Source organism: Pteropus alecto, unplaced genomic scaffold, assembly GCF_000325575.1.
Source record: "Pteropus alecto unplaced genomic scaffold, ASM32557v1 scaffold3, whole genome shotgun sequence".
In the NCBI taxonomy this organism is placed as follows: domain Eukaryota; kingdom Metazoa; phylum Chordata; class Mammalia; order Chiroptera; family Pteropodidae; genus Pteropus; species Pteropus alecto.
This window is the reverse complement of record NW_006442484.1, coordinates 41,134,891-41,155,462: the sequence shown is the minus strand read 5'-3', so window position 1 is coordinate 41,155,462 and position 20,572 is coordinate 41,134,891. Positions and strand designations below refer to the sequence as shown.

The following is a 20,572-nucleotide window of genomic DNA, read 5'->3' as shown; positions in this document are numbered from 1 at the left end:
AAGTTAATTTATTTAAGTGACCTACAATAGGAATCTAGTTTCATTCTTTCACATGTGAATATTCAATTTCCCTGGCACCACTTATTAAAGAAACTGTCTTTTCTCCATTGAGTATTCTTGGCTCCCTAGTCAAATATGAGTTAACTGTATACACTTGGGTTTATTTCTGGGTTTTTGGTTCTGTTCCATTGGTCTACGTATCTTTTTTTTCATGCCAGACCACCTGATATTTTATTTTTATTATGGCTATGTCTGGGAGGAACGATTTTCTACTCTTCTAGGTTTTTCTGGCTGATCTAATAATCAAATTGACATAAGACAGAATAGCAGGAGAAAAACAAATTAAAGTTTCATAACAAGTATACACTTCCTTTATACATGGGAGAGACACAGGAAAACTGAGTAACTCTGAAATGGCAGAAAATACCACTTTAAATAACATTGCCAGATGAAGATAAGCAAAGGTGTTGGGGGTGAGGAGTCAGTTATGGGAGGTGACCAGGAAAAGCACAGTAAACAAGGGTAAGATTGTTATGCAGATTTAAGTCATTGCCTTCTCCGTTGATAAAAGTTCTAGAGATACGGTCACCGCCTCTTCCTGCTAATGTGAGACATCCTTACAAGTGGAGATGTCTCTTATATATGTAAATGTCCCTTACAAAAGGGTAACTTAGTTTTTAGAGCTTTTCCTATGTGTTCAGTTTCTTAAAACTATCAGCCTAACATCATCCTCATGCCAAAAAGACTTATCTCTGGGTTGGTAGATTTTGCATCCTTACAGACACGGCCAGGTTTTGTGGGCCTGAAGCTTATATTATTTGGGGACGGGAGGGAATCTTTATGAAACAAAATATAAAAATTAAAGTTAAAAAATTAAGTGTTAAAGTATTTATTTAAAATATGAAAAGAAATCATGACAAATTACTTAGAAGAAAGATTCAGTTCTTTCTTCTAAGCTTTTTCAAAAGCAATTTACCAGAAATGCTTATATAAGAATGTATAGTGGTCGAAACCTGGCTTCCACAGGCCATCTAGGACATTTCCACAAATCTCAGCAATTCCCAGCCTTCCCCGTGGCATCGTGGTAAATGTGACTCTGCATTTTAAATATTGATTTAATCGTTTGTTGTCGGTCTGCATCAACAGAATGTCATAAGCTTTTTGAGAGCAGCAAGGGTGTCTTCTATGTTTACTCCTTTGTGTCCAGTAACCCAAAACAGTGCTTGGCACAGAGAGGTGTGCTATATGTGTTTAATAAATTTTATCCCCACCCCCCAAATTAACTTGGGAAAGATAATCCCTCTTGCTCTCCCACTTCAGCCACTCTATCCTCTTAACTTTGCTTTATTTCCTTTCAGCACTATCACATTTTAAAATTATCTGCTTGTTTACTTGTTTATTGTCTGTATGCCCTTTTAGAGGAAGCTCTACTAAGACAATGTCTTGCTTCTCTGTTTTTCCCAGAGTTTAGAGCAGGGTCTGGCACAAACGAGGCTCTCAATAAGTAGTTTCTGAATAAATAAAAATAAACACATAAATAAATTTTCAAGTTTAAACTGACATATTGCACAACTCTTCATGAACCTGTTTTTATTCCATTTATTTGAAAATTTTATTTACTCAATTACATGCTGATTTATTCAAATGTAAATTGTTTTAAAAAAGTCAAATTGTAACAATCACCCCAATTTACATGACTAAGTACAAATGCATTTTGATTGACTAAATGATTGAGTGGTTAATTTATAATCCATTACTAACAAATAATAGCTGAAAGAGATATAGGTACTTAATGCTGTGTTAAGGTGGATGATTTTTGATTTGAATTTGCATTCACCCATTATTTCTGACTTTAAGGAGCAACAAATATAAAAGGCACCTATCTACCGAGTTCCCTTCCTCCAGGGCAAAATAAAATAAGTAAATAAAGTCACCAGCTTCTTGTATATCCGTATTGAAAGTTTATGAATACACTCACAAGTATTTATGTATTTTTCCTTTTCTTACACAATTAATAGTATACTATACTCATAGTTCTGTACATTGTTCTTGTTTTGTGTTTTGGATGTTTACTTAATCTGTTTTGGAGCTTGCTCAAGTTTTATGGCTGTATAGTACTCCATTATGCAGCAGTGTCTTAATTTATTTAAATAATTCTAAAAGGACATTTAGATTGTTTTCAGCCTTTTGCTGTTACAAACAATGCCGCAGTGAATTTTTGTATATATGTCATTTCACACATATATCTGCAGGACAAATTCTTAATGTGTATAGGAAAAATAACATTCCTCATTCTCACCCAACTTCTGAGCCAACTGGGAAATAAGACAAAAGAATCAGGCAGCTAGATGATCAAAATATGAGCTTTATTACTGATAAAAGCTGATGAAGAATGTGACATACACTTGCACATAAAAGGCTTCCTAATTCTGAATTTTTCCATTTAATCATAGGCAATGTCAGCCAAATATAAGTCTCCTCTTGCGAGTTTTAGGAAGTGGAGGGGTTAAGTAGAGTTTTCCCAGTTTATTCTTTACAAATTTCATAATTTGGTGAGTTATCCCTCCATCCTCAGGGAGAAGCAAGAGAAGTCATGGATGTTCAACTAGTAAGTGTTAAACTGGTCAGAGTCATCAGGAAGTGTTCCCACCCTAACAAAATTAGGTAAAACTTCTGGTTCAAAATTTTTTTCCATTTGTAGTTTTGGCAGTTTTCTCTATTGTCCTCGAAGTATACCAATTTGAACTCCTTCCAGGTGAACATGAATGTAGTCCAGACATGCATGAAAATGCAATATAAGATAAAGGTTTCCCAATTATCTGTGTGTCTATTCATATCTCAGTACCTCAGGGGTTTTTAACCTTCCTTATTTTGAAATATAACACAGCAGAATTTTAATAGTAGCTTTATAGCATTTTAATATCTGGCAGAGACTATCAGTGGACTGAGTATCCATCAACTCTTTCTTCCTGTTTGTTATAAGCCTGAGCTTTTACCTGAGCATATGGCTATCCACCTTTGTGTGTCTCTAATAGTACATATGCATACTATTGTAGACTTAAACTCTGAATGAAATGGGTGTCATCGCAGGGATTTGAACAGAGGAGTGACATGACCACAGTGTCTTGTGCACTACCTTGTGACTATTGTCAGGAGGGATTTATCTACTTATCAGGAAAGCCTGATAAGTGCAAGCCAAGGCATTTCTCCAATCAAGGAACTGACTGCAAATCCTCCACCAAGACCAGAACTAAAGCTGCTCTACAAGTTGAAAAGACTAGGACACTGGAGAACTGGGTGGGTGGCTTTCCTTTGCCTCATCTTAAATTGTTCTGTGTTTGATTTTTATAGACCTGGAAAGGGAAAGGAATGGGAAGGAGATTAATGAGAAAGTTTCTGATCCTGGATTCATGAGACAGGATGCTGTGCTACTTCCACAGATGTTTTGTTACATTTTTACAAATGTTTTCTCATAAAACTTTGAACTTCCTCCTTGAAAAAATATTCTGAAGCTTTGGCTCATCCATTCCAATGGCCAAGAACGTCTTCATTTATAACTTATGGAATAAACACACAGAGGTTCACTGAAGGCGGATGTCACTACTTAAAGATGCCCAGTTAGAACTATTTTTCAAAATATTACAAAAACTCAAATAGAGAATACAAAGCCACAAAAAGTAGCTGAAGACTGAAGTTGCGTCCGGCCAAGAGAATGATAATTTATACTGGGGACAATTTTGGTTTAAACTTTCCAATCATTTCATAAACCAGGTATGTGCTGATTTTTTGTGAGGCTGAGTAAATGCTTAGACTCGTGGGGCTTCCGAACAGTGTGCAATTCTTGCCCAAACCTTCTTAATTTCTTCTTGTCCAAAAGATAAAGGTTATATACTCCATCACTTTGCCTTCCAAACAAAAGCAGAGGTAAAAATAGATGCGTTTTAAGAATTATAACTTAGGGTTTCTATGTTTACTTTAGAACACTGGAAAAGAGTTTTATGTGTCTTTTGTGTTCATTGGTCCTCCTAACATGTCGACAAGGGGGAAATGTTATCTAGAAGTCTTCCTATGAAAGCTTGGCTGAGCCTCTAAGAATAAATGCTTTATGCTAGAAATTGGATGATTTCTAGAAAAGCAGAAAAAAGCTCAAATAATGACTGTGTTTCAAAGACCTTCAAAAATTAAGAAAAACAACATCTTCTAAAACTTTCTTGTTTTTAATGTAAGTTTAGAGTTCCTGGCTGGAATTCGTTACCATTCTTTCCTTTCATGTGAAAGTCCCAGGTTCAATCTCACCTTCCCTTCTACTATTTGGAATTTTGAAGAAGTCCAAAATTTGCTGCGGTCCAGCCACTACAGGATCCAGGGGGCTCCGAAGGTGGGCAAGGCGTCGGCGCGGGAGACAGTCGACTACACAACTCAGAGGCAGTGTGACACTGTTCCGTTTTATTGTGATTTGAGTACAACTTTTATACTTTTTATTTTGGCATTTGATTATACTTTGTAGTTAAGGTAGCAGGGAGTTAAATTTCTGTGGATAAGCTGGTTCTAGTAATTCAGCTTGTTGTAATTTATTCATAACATCTTTAAGAGGCGTGTCAAAAGGAATTTCTCTTAATAATTGTTCAAATAAAGGGTTTACGCATTCTGGACACGTCAGGGTGACTAGAGCTGATTCCATACGCAGGGAATTTACTATGTTTTCCTCAGAGCCAATTTTGAGGAAATCCATTTGTACAGTGTTTACACTTACTAGAATTTGTGCTACCCAAATTCCCCCTGTTAATAGGATCGTTCCTAAGAAACCAATTATCCCTAAACACATGCCACGTCCTCATTCTTGACGATGCATTCCTTGAAGCCTCTGTCCCCATCTCCGGACCTTGTCATGCAGTAGGGTAGAAAGAGGACGTGGCAAAAATTATTGAAAATTCACACCCCAACTGCATGTTGGTATTGTTATTGAGAATGGGTGTGTGTGAGAGAGATGGGGGATAAAGCAAATGAGTTATGTGATAATCTAATTCTGTTATGCCAGGTGACTTTGAGAACCGGAATACTTTCTGTGGGTAAGGGACAATAAATGTTAGAAGAGTTTAGGTAAACACCCTGTATTTTTACCACTTCCCTGACAATGCTAGGACCTTAGAAAAATTTTAACTCTAATTACCTTTCTCCTGCCTTTTGTGTTATTAATTCCATGTGTTTTAATTCTAGGCCCTGAAATCTAATACTAGTAAGCATCCCTAGCGCCCAGACTATGGTCTTGAAATATCATTTCTCTCTAAAAGACACCTGAGCTGCTTGGAGAAATGGCTGATTCCAGGTTTGAGATGGGAAATGTAGAAGATGAGCCAGGAGCATCCTGTTATATCGAATAGCGAAAAAAAAAAAAATGCAAATAAAGAATAAAAAACTATCAAAGGCAGTCTGCAGAGGCATCTACTGGCTCAAGATAGAATAAATAAGCTGAACATCAGCAAGAGTAGCTGCAATGGACTGAAAAATACCAATTATATTTAAATCCAAGAGTTCATAATGATTTAAAAGACTTCACTAAACCTAATAAATCACCTTTGAAGGATGTGGTTTATTTTGCAAACTGGTACATAAAGATAAGAATCAAGCGTTTTACCGCCTTTCCTATATAAACTATACCTCTGGGTAAACAACTGGTAAATGAAAGAAAGCTTCTCTACAGACGTATTTCAACAAATACACCAAGAAGAGATGAGGGCATTGGAAAGCACCATTTTGTAATCCCTAATGAATTAAGGACTTAGGTATTGAGCATCTATGGCTGCTATGATCAGAAAGATGATTATATGATTATATATCTTTTGACTAACATACTACCACCTATGAAGTGTTTTTAAACAAACGAACAAACAAAAAAAAAAACCCAAACAAACTTGAATCCAATTAAGCTTCTGGATGTAACTATTAATTTATAGAAAACATAGAGGACAGAGGTACATGCTAAACTACACAATAGCCACACAATCAGTATAATCCCAACTTTGGGTAACCAGGATAAATGATCTAGCTTCCTCAACAAACAAATTGCAAGAGGTTAAAAAAGATGATATAGAAGAGGAATTTATAGATTAAGAGATCCAAAAGACAAAATAAAGGCAAAGCCAAATACAGTGTGTAGGGATTTACATTTGGGTGATGTAGTGCGTGGAATGGTGGCCCCTCCGAAAATATGACATCTTACTCTCTGGGATGGTGAAACCTACCTTAATTGGAAAAATAGTCTTTTTTTCCAGATGTAATGAAGGATTTTGAGATGAGGAAATCATCCTGGATTATCCAGTTGGGCCCTAAATCCAATTACAAATGTCCTCATAAAGAGTTAGGCAGAAGGAGGTTTGACACAGACAGAAGAGACAATCTGAACAGGGAGGTAGAGATGAGTGCTTGTGGCTACAAATTAAGAAATGATGACAGCTACCATAGAATGGAAAAGGCTGAATTTTCCCCAAAAGACACCAGAGGGAAAGCAGTCCTGCAGATACCTGGATTTCGGATTTCTGGCCAGAACTTTGAAAATAAAAACATCTGTCCATGAAAGAACTAGAAAGTTTCTAGATGTATAATTAAAGATGTATTTAGCAAGTTTCAGTGTCCAGTAGGCTTTGCTAAATGATCCCAGATTACACATATCCAGCAGCCTTATAAATGGTGGTGAACAAAGGTGGTAAGGGCTGATGGGTATGACAATTGGCTCATCTCTCCCTATTAAGTACACAGTGCTGGGGAGAGAGAAAGCTCTCTGCTCTTATAAGGATTCTAATCCAACAGGATGAGGGCCCTACCTTTATGACCACCTTTAGCCTTAATTACTTCCACATGGGCCTATCTCCAAATAGTCACATTTGAGGTAAAGGCTTGAACCTATCAATTTTGGGGGACACCAGCATTCAGTCTGTAATACAGCATATATTTACATGAATGTGAAAACAAAGTCTAATGTGCCTTTAAGCATGTACCCTCGATGTTGATTCTATTTCAGTTCAAGATAAAAACTAAAACCTTGTGAGAAACGCAACTTAAAAACTTCGGATAGAGTCCTCTTAAGTCATGCTTAAAATCATCTCCACAATTTTAATTATTTTATAAAATAGTGCTTGCCTTCCCAAAGCAATGGCTTGCACTCAATTATAGTAAAATATTTTTCATTTATAATACAGTGATTTGGAACTGGGGGTAATCCTAACAGAAGAGTTTACCTTCCTTAATCTTGAGTGCACAAATAGCAAAAGAGAATTTATAGAATATAGGCGCTGCAAATAAAACACCTCAGACCAGAAGTTATTTTCAAGATTTTTAAAGCACCTCTGAAATGCTTTTCAGTAAAAATCATCAATACTATCATCCTTCAAAAAAAGGATATACAAACAAAATGTGAGACCAGACCTTGAGAATACTAAGATGTGATCCATGACCTCAAAACTAGCCAAGAGACATGCTATGCATATATAAATGTGACAGTGGGAGTTTATTGTGGCTGAAAGTCAGGAAAGAATTCCCACAGGGTGGACTTGAGTCAGAATTTTATAGGACTTACGTAAGCCAAAAGGAGGGGAAGATGAGTACAACTATTCTCATCCATTCCATAAAACAGATCTCAAAAGCACACAAGGCAACCTATTATTGATCTAGCATTAACTGCTAAATGTTCCTGAGAGCAATAAAATAGTCTGTAATTCAATCATAGATTGAAGTAGTCTATAATTCAGTTGTTTCACTAATTCAGACTGTCAACTCAACTGGCCCAAATTCAAGCAGTTGTACCACATAAACAGTAATTTATTTATTTTTTATTGAAAATACATAGTATTAAAGAAAAACATTCAAATAAATTAAGAATCATTCCATATCCCCCTACACTAACACAATGATTTTGTTTTGCATATTACCTTCCACGTGCATAGATTTTACAGTCACAAAATCATACTGTGCATACTATTTTATATTGTGCTTATTTTACTTATATCACAAACACATTCGTTTCTAGTCTTCCAAATAATTATTTTAATGGCAATATAATACTTCACTATTTTTATTAGCCCACTTTCTTCTTTGACATGTAGCTTATTTCCAATTTAATGCTATTATAAATAATGCAGACATAAACATCCTCATGCATTTACCTTTTTTATGGTTTGTTTCATTTTTATATTATTCTCTAGGTTACAAATCTAGGAGTAGAGTTTATGGGCAAAGATATGGTCATTTTTATGGCTCTTTCTATGTAGTACCACGTTGCAATCCCAAAGGGTTGAATCTGCTTAAAATGCCATATGAAATACATTAAACAGTTTCTTTCTAAAATTAAAAAAACAAAAGAGGTAATTTTAAACGTCTGTATTTAAAGTTAAAATAACGACTGTCCCTTAAAAAAAAAGAAGAGTGTGGATAGATGGTCTAATGGATTAGTAAAAGTTTAGATGAGTTAACTTAATGCTTCTCAACTTTTCTGAAGTTATGGCACTAATGTGGAAAATGGAAAAGGGTGTTTATGGCCCAGCAGCTCCAGCTATCCATGTCACCTCTGGCTGCCTCGAGGGTTATAAGGATCCATATCTAGGCAAAACTATGACCCAAAGTGCCAGTGTGCATGGGTTGGGAAGCTCTACTTGGGGAGAGATTAAGCGACTCAATCCAAGTCACAAAATCTAGTTAGTTGCAGAGCTGGAAAATGAATGCAAATTTCTTTCATCGAGGTATTTTATATAATCACAACTGTTCTACATGCTTTCTGGCTCTAAAATTCAATTTTACATGTAGACATGTGTTAATATTTAAGACTAAAGTTGATTTTCTAACATGCTAAAACTAAAGATACCTAATCTAGTAATTTACATCAAAGCTGTTAATTAAAAATATCTCAGCATCAGCAAATATTTGGCTATTTTCTCTGCAACTTTTCAGATTTGCCATTCTTTTAGTTTGTAAACTCCGAATAGTAATTGATCTTTGCACAGTATCTGTATATCTCTGGTAGTCAGTAAATAAAGAATAACAATAAATTATACATACAACAAAGGAAAAAAAATCTTTCTTTTAAAGTGTTGATCTTGTAGAGGTAGAGAAGATTCCCTCCTTAAACTTCAAATTCTTGACTAGCTAAATGGAACCTTTAATGTGCACTGTCTATTACATTACAGAGTCATAAAGGACATTTTGTTCCAAAAAATAGTTTTGACCTATACCCAGTGTTCATGCTACCAGGAGAAAAAATTCACTGCAAAGGCATTTTACCTTCTACAAACTATCCAACATTCCATATAGCCTTTGAAAAGCAGAGATTATAGGTGTTAACTTCACTGATTCAACTGTAAATATACATAAGATTTTTCTTGACCATTAATCACTGGGCAGGGGTGTTGGAGCAGGGGTTAGGAATGAGAATTTACCTATGTGCCAGGCCACAAGAACAAGCAATGGACTCCAAACTCTGTGTTTTTTTATTACACCTGAAACAGTGATTACTTGGTCACTTCTATGGATTCAATTAGACATTATACACACAGACGCATCCATGTGATCGCATGGCACTTGGAAGATTACCCACTATTTCCCACTTATTAAGATCTGGATCATATTTTTCAATGCTCTGAAGATACGTTCCTTTAGAGTAAGAATATCCCCCAGTGACATAAATACATCCATTCATGATGACGGCACCACACTCCATCCTCCTTTCCATCATGGAAGCTATCTCTCTCCATTCATTTTGTTCAGGGTCATAGCATTCCGCGATTGTAGTTTGTCCACCAACTAGATAAAGCTTACTTTCAAATGGAACTGAACACAATCCATATTCTATTATAAAGAAAAATGCAAATTTAATTAGGATAACAAACAAAAGACATCTTAAGGTGGTGATGTAATCATCTTTTACAATGTAGCATACAAAAATAGAGACATTTTGATTCCAGCACACATTACTGAAACACTAAGTCTTAAAATCCACTTCTTATCGCTTGATTCAGATGACCTGCTCTTGCCATTTTCTCTCAGGTCATCATTAAGCTGTCAGGTTGCCGGGAGGGAACTCATCCTCAGACCACTATCCTGCTGGGAATTGCCCAGCATGGAAACCTTTTATTCTACACCTATGTATAAAAGATGGCAGCGGGAGAGTCTCTCTGACATTAAGACATTCTAGGTAATTGGTGTAGGTTCCTTCAGGTCTTAGCAGCTATCCCTGTTCCCAATGGCAGGCAATCTGTAGTGTCTGTTGCCACAGGTGCCACATAGATTGCTTTGATTGCCTCTCTCACACTGCTGGTCAAGTTAAAGACACAAGTTAGAAAAACGCACAACCAGAGTAGTGGGGGAACTACAGCCTATCATCTTAAGAAGCTGTGAATGGTGCCCAAAGGCAGAGAGCTACTGTACGAGGTTTGGGTCCTGGGGCTGGAGTCTGCCTTTAGGTATTGGCCTTCCAGGTTGTTTTAATTTTTCCCATTTTATTTCTCTCCCCCTCCACATCCAAATCTGCTGACTCTTCAAAGCACCAAGGTCTTTTGCAACTTCAATTCCTTCTACTTAGAGGTCTCTTCTTTTCCCAGGTGTTTGCACGGCTGCCTCCTTCTTGCCGTTGAGGTCTCATCTTACCGTCACGACCTCTGAGGGGCCTTCCTTGACCATCCAACCTGAAGTGGCCAACTCAGGCATCTCTACCACATCCCCCTATTTGAATTCCCTCCACTTCTCATTATCTGGTATGTTTCTTATTTACTGTCTCACTCTCCCTTCTAACAGTGCAGGAACCGTGTCCTGCCTACTGCTCCAGTCCCAACTGGAGAATGACGAGGGTCTGGCACCTTGTAAGGACTCAATGAATGTTTGTTGAAACAACAAACAAATGTGCCCTCTGTGTCCAAATATGTGCTCCTATTATTTTGTGGAAGAAAAGCTTATAAATCCCTCTTTAGAAAGAGAGACTATACAATCAGAAATATGATTTCCCTTTTCAGAATGGAAGACAAATTTTATCAGTAAAATTCTTGTTATTTAGGTTTTGAAGGCTAAGAAAAAGTCTCAGAAGATATGCACTTTTGCGTTGAGTCCACGTACTGTTGTTCTCAAGTTTCTCACATCCAAGAAAATAAGATTTATCCCACCTCTGAAAAACCTAGCTATTACTTTCCAGTTACAGACATGTAGAATTTTTCACAGGATTTAGTTGTTTTAAGTACTTGTGAAATAGTTTATATAAATTATATAAATCATTCCATCAAATGGTTATTGTGAAAATTAATGATGATTTAAAAATTTTATCAGTTGATGTAAGTGATTTACTAGGCTTTTCTTAAATTATTCAAAGTTTACAAAAAATCCTGCATATGGAATTCTTATGTTAAGAGAGGTATCTCAATGTTCCTACAGCAGTAAAAACGTTTAAAACAAAGTGATTCCTGATAGTTTTTCTCATTAGGTAAATACAACATAATGTTATGTTATTGTTGATGAAATGTTTTCTTCCTCAGCTGTAGCTGCCTTTTTTCCTTGCTGGTCACTCTACAAAGCTACTGTAGCTAAGTAAGGGACTGTGTCTTGTTTGTTGAGCTCCTCAAATCGTACACGGCATGTAGGAAGCACTGAGCAAATAACTTGGACAAATGAATGAATGAACGATTTCATTCTAAGCACGGAAATGGCACCATTTGTCATAGCTCAGAGTTTACGCACAAATATTCACTATAAGTTACACAGCAGTCTGTATTCAGTGTTACATGAGTGATATGAACAAAGCCATGCAGAAATTCAGAGACATCCACAATATTTTCAGGTATTCAATATCTGTTGAATGATTTAAATTTTTTTACCAAAGATTTTTCTCACTGAAGAGACCTGTATCTAATTTAACTCCTTATTTCACTGGAAGTAAGACCCGAGAGCTTAAGTCACTGCCTAAGATTAGGCAAGTAGATAAATAAGAGAGCCGGGAGAGAGCTCTCTCCCCACTTGACACAACTCTCCACAGGTTTTTCTCCTTAATCACTGCTTCTTCCCTGTTCTTTATTCACTCTTCTTCCTCAGCGCATCCCTTAACTAAGGCTGTTTCCCAAGATTCTGCCTATAGTTGTACTGTTGGCCTCACCCTCTGAAGGCGTCTCATTCATCCCCACACCCAGTGCCATCGTCTCCAAGCAAACGACTCCCAGATCTCTACATTTAGCCACACTCTTCCTCCTGAGCTGTAGACCAACATTTCCCATGGCTCACTGGGCAGCTCTTCTGGGTGATCTAACTAGTTTTTCATTTAACTACAAAACCGAGGTCATCATCAATCCACCTCTCCCTTCCTATTGGCTGCTCCTTCAATGTTCCCCATCCTCCCAGTCGACCAGCCAGAGACCCTGGAATGACTGTCAATTCCTTTCTCTCTCTCATCTCCTATATCTAATCAGTCAGGCAGCTACCAATTCAATGCTGAATCTATAGCATTCCTCAGGTCTGCCCGTTTTCTACTCCTACCACTTCAGGCTTTCAGTATTTCCCGCCTGGTTTATTACCAATAGTTTTAGCAGCTCTCCCTGCCATCTTTCTTCCAATCTGTCTAAAAGGAGAGCTCCTCTTAAAACTAAAACTGACCACAATCAATCTTCTTGTTCTGAAACCTTTCACAGTTCATTTTTAAAATTCTCCCGACTGCCATTTAAAACCCTCTATGACATACTCCTCAACTAAACTCTTCCATCCAATCTCTCATTCTCCCTCCTACATCTCATTCATGTACATCTACTCTTGGGTACTGGAATAAACCTGGAACTTTCTCTTCTGGCTTTCTTCACTAGCTAACTTTCTGCCAGAAAACCCTTTTTCGAAAACTACCTTCCTTAATTGCAATCATTCTTTAAAAGGCCTAAATCATAACAACCTACTCTTGGAAGCTTCTGACATTGCTAGATTTCCCTTATTTAGACTCAAGCTCTCTCTACCCTCAAAAGGACTCATTTGTAAAAAACTGTTTTGTATTCTTGATATGAACGTATATTTGCTACTAGATTCTGAGTTCCTGTGGCAATAGAAATGAGCTCTTAATCATCTTACATAATAACTAGAATGATATCTTTCCCAAGGTAAGGTCTCAGTAAATGTTATCTTCAATTTAATAGAATTATAATCCCCTGTTTTTCAACTATACAAAGCTACTGCCCTTAAAGGCATTAAGAAAAGAGATAACATTTATATTACATTTTAAAAATAATAGTAATTTCCTTGCAGTCTAATCTATAAGAGAGGCCCAAGACTAACATTTTACATTCCTCAGGAGGTGCTCCTAAAATGCCTATGAAGCATATCTTGCTATACTTCAGAAGCTATAGATCTAAATGCCCCTAGGGGCTAAGGAGATAGACTGAGCTGAGTGAAGCAGACCAGGGGTGAGAAAAACAACAGCAAGGCCCCTGAGGTCTGTGATATGATGAGAATGGGTGAAGCTATGGCTGACATAGAGGCTACATGGCTCATTTAGAGGGAACAGTCACTACTTGGTCCCAGCGATTGCTGTCATGGTCCAAGGTTGCCAGATCTTCCAAAGGCCAGATATCACAATTTTTATTTGAAATCTCCTGAATTTTAAACATTGGTAACAACCCAGTTAAAAAATATTTTAAATAACATGAGAGCCAAACAAAACATACCATGAATGGTCCTAATTTGATAGCTTAGTTTTTTGTATTACTTCAGGAAAAAGTCCAAGGAAAATCAAAACTTTACAAATGGAATTATAGGTTCCCACTGATTTATACTACATTTATTTTTGATTGATTTTTCAATTTGCCATGGCTTTTCACACTTTGGTTTAAGTCTTACTGCCTTTTAGACTTTCAAGCAGTTAAGTTATATACAACTTAAATATGCTATGGGACATTTATTTTTAAAAGAACCCTTTTATGAAATATATATTAAATGTGTAAATGTAAGTAACTGCCTTCTCATTTGTTAATCTGACTTTTCATGTATTGGATTTTCTCTGTAAAGATAAGTCTAGTAATATCTAACTCATATGGTTAACATGAGGATCAAATGAGGTAACAATGTAGTTGTTAACAGCATGTTGCTCCCAGCCAGACTGCCTGGATTTGAACCTCGCCTCTAATAAGCACTAGCTGGCTGACCTTGGGCAAATTATTTACTCTGTGCCTCAGATAATAGAGATGATAAATGAGATAACAGTAGCACCTAGCTCACAGGATTACTGTAAGGATTAAATAGAGTAATACATGTAAAATTACTGGAACAGTTAGTGCTTGGCACATATTTACTGAATAAATGTTAACGACTACTCAATAGGAGCTGTTATTATTACTTCCCTTATAACTTCATTGGTCATAATGGAAAGTGGTGAGGAGTCTGGGACAATACATCTGGGATACTAGAAGACAGAGGCTACCATACCATGATCTCTTCAGGGCCAGGACAGCCTGCCGTGAAATGTCTTAGGTAAAGCCCATGGCATATGGAGATGTAGCACCAGATTCAGGTGTGCTCTACCTAAACTGTGAGATAACATATATGAGGTATGGGTGTTAGTAGCTGCACTGGTCAAAAGCAGGAGAGCCTGCTTTCTTAAGGAGAGGCAGATTGTGTAGTGGTTACGGCACAGGTTATGCAGTCAGACTGCCTGGACTGAACCTGGTCCATCACTTCCAAACTGTGGGCAAGGCTACTTATCCTTTCAAGGCCTCCATTTCCAAATAAGCAAAAGAGGTAAACAATACTCACTCACACATAGTTAGAATTTAAGGTAATACTACATGCAAAGTGCTTAGTAATATCTGACCTATGAAAGTGCTCAAGGTTAGCTGTTACTATTTCTCTTAGATGGTTTAGGCTTGTGAATTTCAATTATGCTCTCCAATAACCCACTTGGAAGCCTGATGCTGTATCGAAAAAGAATGAAAGTAGTATATTGATTTGGCGATATGAATCTCTCCTAATGAAAAAAACTTAAATGTAAGGCGTAACTGTAACGGGCTATAGCTTATGCTTCCCCTGAGCTCTTCGCAAAGAGACAAGTCAAAGCACAAGAGACACCACAGAAGGCAGGCCATTCCTCTGGGCAGACAACACATCTCCTTTATGATTGTTAAAGTAAGGACAACATAAAGCTCTGCATGTCATAGGAGTGAGTGCTTAATAGTTATTGAAACCCAGAAAGAGCATGCTTCTAAAAGAAGAAACTATCTCCTGTTGACCTGAATCAACAGGTACCCTTCTCAACTATTTGATAGACTAGTGCTTTTCAACTATCTATAAAAATTGTGTTTTATATAATGCATGTAATGAAAGAAAGCACATAACAAAGGGATAGGAAACAAAATAACATATGTGAGTGAAAAAATTTTGAAAAGAAACTACTACTCTTAGCCACACAGGCTTAAAATGTATGTCATATAAAGACCAGAGGGAAAGTATTTACAGATATCCTCTATAAATCTGTATAATCTAAGTTGTGATTATTGCTACATGGAAATAAGAATATTTTGAACCTTTTAATTATACCCACTTGAAAGCCTGATGCTGTATCGAAATTTAACATTTTCTATTTCTAGCCCATTTCGGCCATCTCATATTGATAAGTTGTATCAGAACATGTACTACTGAGACAGCACTTTGTTACCTGGATGTGGACTGGAAGTGATGAGGCTCCATTCGTTGATATCGGAATTGTAGCTCTGGACCTTGTCATAGGTGCAGCTTCCTCTGTAGCCACAGTGTCCACCAATGACGTAGATAACCTCATGTAAAACACAGGCAGTAGCATTTCCTACACCTGTGTATTAATTAAAATCATACCTTCAGATTGATCTTTCATTATTCTTTGCAATGAGTATTGTATTGTTTTTGTCATTATTTATAGTAGATGTAAGGCATTGTGCTAGGTACTATGAAGGATAGAAGAATGAAAACGGAAGTCTCTTTGCACTCTTTTAAAAGAGGGCGAGACAATTGTACAAATTAGAATACAGGGTACAGAACTAACTGTGGATGTTCCCAGCAAGGAGACATTGCTTTTGACTTTGGGAAGTTATGGCAGGAGGAGAAAAATTTGACCTGGGTCTTAGTAGGTAGGGCTTTGGTAGGGAGAAGTGAGAAGAAGCCATTCTAAGTGAGTGCAAGGCAAGTGCAAAGGCTTATTGGGCAATATTTTGATTCTGGCACCAAGGAAGGGGAGGTGGCACACCTTGTGGCCGATTTTAAACGTGTTTAAACAAAGGGAGGGATTACAAACATAGAAAAGAAGAACCGGTCCAGATGCAAAGTGTTAAGGGCTTGAGTTAGAAGGGGCCTTGGGTATAGAGGAAGGGCACTGAGGCAAGAGACACAGGTAAAACAGACATGCCTTCATGACTGACTTAATTGGAGATAAGCCAGATTCTGAGGTCCTGAGCTCAGAAAACTGGGAAACGCTGATGACAAAGAAAAATGAAGAGGAGGAGAAAATGGTTTCAGCAGGGGAACAAGAAGAGAGGAAGAAAGATGATGACGCTCATTTTAGTTGAGATGTCAGTTTAGTCTTTCAATTAACTTTTACTTAGCACTGTTACATGCAGGGTGCAGTTCCATCTCCTTGTTAATTTCTACTGCAAAACAAAGGTGAGTTTATGAGCAGGGCAGTTATGAAGAGTGGGGAAAAAGTTAGGCGTTTCTAAACAGCCAATTATTTATTTCTTCTCTGTACCTCCCTAAACCAAAAAAGGAAATGAATTTGAAATTCGACTCTACCCAATTTAAGTTCTCATTACCAGGGAAAGCTGCTAGTTCACTTCAAGACTATAAAATAAAAGAATCTGGGGAAAATAATGTTATCCTTTCTACAGAAAATGGGAAACTAAAAGTTCGGCATGAGTGTGATCATCAGAACCAGTACTAGCCAAAACTGCATAACTGACAAACTGTTATCCTTCCCTGGAATAACATTAAGCATAACCAGGAATAGGGTGGTTAGGCATAACCAGGAATCAAACCTTCAAGTTAAAAGGATGAAACTTTGGAATTTCAGATCCAGCTTGTAGGTGGGGGAGAACTTTGGCAAATGAGGGTCTCCCAGTCCACTCAAGGCTGAGTCAAGTACAAATATGGCTTTCTTTCATGGTGGATACACCATTGCAATATTTTCTTTTCAGCAAGCATTGTTTCGAACGATTTAATAAAATTTCAGTAAATAAATTTCTATCCTCAAAGAAATATACTGTGAACTCGAAACCATCAAAACTGTTACCTCATCATTAAGAAACAGAGGGAGAAGTGTATCCAAGTTTATAATAGCTGCTAAAATATTTGCAATGTCCTTGTTTCTTCTGTAGAAGAGTCGGACAGGACATTCAGAACCACTTGGAGAGAGGACTGGAAATCAGCAAGTGGGGGTCATGCTCAGGCAGTCAAAAATCAGAGCAGCAATACCAGTGGGTTTTAAGCCACCTTCTCCTACCCAGCCAACCACTGCTAAACCTTTGGGCATGCAAGAGAACGGTCATAATTTAATATGAAAGATACTTCTGTCCTAACAAAGCTGACTTGTCCTCAAAGATGTTCATGACAAGAATGCCTAATACTTACTGAGTGCTTACTCTGTGCTAGACACTGTTCTAAGCACTTCATATGCATAAATTAATCTTCTCAAAAACTCTAAGCTATGTAATGTTGTCACCCCCATTGTACAGATGGCAAAACTGGGGCACAGGGAGATTAAACAATTTGCCCAAGCTCACCAGCAAGTAAGTGGAAGTCGGGATTTGGACCCAGGCAGTTTGGCTTCAGAAGCAGTGTGCCTGATCACAAGACCATTCTGCCTCTCAGGCTTCCTGCTTGTCATCCAAGGATCACACCAGGTCAGATTCCCAGACCAGGTCAGATTCCCACACCCTCATTAGTGTTAAAAAAAGAAACAGAAAGGCCTGGGAAGAAACAGTTGGGATAAAATCACACAAATCTGGTAACAACCTACCAGTTGTTTCTGTGCAACTCCCCAGCACCAATGAATAAATGTAATTAAATACAATTCCAGTTTCACTTTTTTTGTTTTCCAATGGGAGAAAGGAAGGAGAGCAAGGCTAATCTAGTACCAAACAGTAGAAAATACAGTGTTTATCAGACAGATATTGAGACTAAGAGTGTGCCTGGCTCTGTGGGCCACATAAGGGAGGGTATGGAATCTGCCCCTCTCTTTGACCCTATGAGACAAGACTTGAATCAAAAAAGCAGAGGCTATTTGTCTCCATTTTTTGAGAGACCAAACCGTTCAAGAATTTAATGAAAGACCTTTCAACAGAGAGATGATCAGCTGATGAGAGGAAAAAGCAGACTATTTAAAAGGAAAATAAAAAACGGGTTCAATTTTGAGAGAAAGCCAAAATAAATAAATAAACACAAACTAATAAAACTACCCACCTTTTTCTCTATTTAACCCTTGACTTAGATACACATTCTAAGACTCAAATCAAGATACAGCCTCAAAACAGGCTATAGAGTAAGTAGAATGAATTATAATGGTTTCTAATATAAGTATTTCTCTTCTAGTCTGGGTAGCGTACTGTAAGCACGTAACTCTCAAACAAATTGGAGACTGCTATATTAGGTTTTTACTTGGAACAATATTATTTATATGATCCACTATAGTTCCTAGGTAGCATTCCAAATGATAAATTCTTTTTAAAGTTATCTGCAAGAGAAGCAAGATTATTGCCTAACCTCAAACATGTCAAAAATATAGAATGAACATAATCTGCACACTTACCTTTAATCATGTTTGCAATAGGAATCCATTTCTCTTTTAATGGATCATAGAACTCGGCCTCTTCTGCCGGAGCCCCTTTTCTGTAACCGCCTAAAGCATAGACACAGCCTCCCAAGGTGACTGCACAGTGGTAATACCTGGCGTTGAGCATTGGCAAACCTTCCGTCCATTCATCACTTTCACTGTTATAGATCCACACTGTGTCAAGAGCTTCTATGTTATCCGTCCTGTAACCCCCCGTTACATAAATGTTGGGTCCCAAACATGTAACACCATAGCTCTCCCTAGTATAATCTGGTATTTCTGCTCCCTGAATCCAAACATTTGTCAAAGGATCCCATATGTGAACTTCTGATAAGGGATGCCAGTAATAGCCTCCAATGATATACATCGTGGCTGTGGACCTCTGGGAAATCTCTTTGTGCATGGGATTCAAAGCATTGTATATTAGAGACCGTATCTTATTTTCAGTTAGTAGGCAGCTTCTTTGAAGGCCTAAAGCTGTTTTTAAATACACTGGATCTATATCTATGTTGATATAGCTTAGTAGATTATATAGGCATTCAATTCGATTTTCTACATCATGAGCAGTCCACTTAATAACTGGCTCTATGATGGCTTCTTCTTTCCAAACACTGAGATTCTTTCTGGACAAGATAAAGAGAAACTTTTCAAGGCTGATTTCCAGAAATTCTTCTTGTTGCCATACTTCCTTGAACCTTGAACATAGAATTCTTCGAGATTCCTTCTCTAATTCTGGACACACATGAAATTCTGCAAAGGAGTGCATTCCAATACAATTATCAATATCCAGGTGCCTTACCAAAAACTGCTCACAAGCTTTCTTCACTGAAAGGAACTGTAGCAGATCTGCTGCTTCAAGCAGGCTTTGAACATTTCTTTTAGTTATTTCAATTTGGGAAGTGTATGCATAATTTACAAGGCCTTCCAAAATATCATGGTGAATACCAGAGATTTTTATTTTATTTTTAAATTTTTCTTTCATGTCAGCTGTGAACATTGCCTTAAAATAATTGCTGCAAGCAGCTAAAACAGCTCGGTGACAATGGAAGATTATGCCTGAAGGACACTGAAGGGTAATATCAGTAAATAATCCATCCAAGTAAAATGTTCTGAATGCATTCAGAAAATCCACTGGATGTGTTAAATCCTTGAAAAGGTAAATATAATCTTCTTGTCCTTTTAGAGCCATGGCTGCAACATGAAACAATGAAAACGTGTTTTCGATTTTGCATATTACCTCAAATAATCAACGTTACATATTCCAATCATTATAATGACTGATTAGCATCAAATATACTCCCAAACTAGACCAAGTTCAACATTCTAAGTAACAAATGCAAAATGTGGATGGGCTTATTTCCTAACTGTATGATGGTCAATTTAAATTTACTGTAACTCGGAGCCTGAAATGAAGCTCCCGCATTTTTCAGTAGTCCTTTCTAGAAGAAATATTGATTTGCTACCCCAACAATCCGGTCTCCACAGTCTGCCCGGAGCTGGCGGTCCGACAGACATCCCACTCTTGGCAAACCTAGTGTCCAACGGGTCACCCCACTCGAGGCCGGCTCTTGGCCGTCTCGGTTCGGCCCCAATTCAATCCTTTTCGCTAGCTCCGTTTCCCCTTTCAAGTTGCTTCGAGATGCCAAGAGAGGGATGATCGAAATATAATGGGACAAGAAAAAATCTCAGAAAAGGAAACCTCGTGCCTTTCTGCTGAAGACTTCCAGCCCCGCACCCCCTCCCCCGCGGTGCCGCAGGGGTTTCCGCACGCCCCGCGCCTGG

General features: G+C 37.6%; 1 protein-coding gene across 1 annotated transcript; it reads right to left on the bottom strand.

The window, feature by feature from the left end:
- Positions 1-7,804: 7,804 nt before the first annotated feature.
- On the bottom strand, positions 7,805-20,524 carry KLHL23 (kelch like family member 23). Its single transcript, XM_006921175.3, has 3 exons — positions 18,767-20,524; positions 15,650-15,802; positions 7,805-9,834 (listed from the first exon to the last, which is right to left on the bottom strand). The coding sequence occupies exons 1-3, from the start codon at positions 19,977-19,979 to the stop codon at positions 9,524-9,526; spliced, it is 1,677 nt and encodes a 558-aa protein (XP_006921237.1). The 5' UTR covers positions 19,980-20,524; the 3' UTR covers positions 7,805-9,523.
- Between the last annotated feature and the right edge of the window lie 48 nt (positions 20,525-20,572).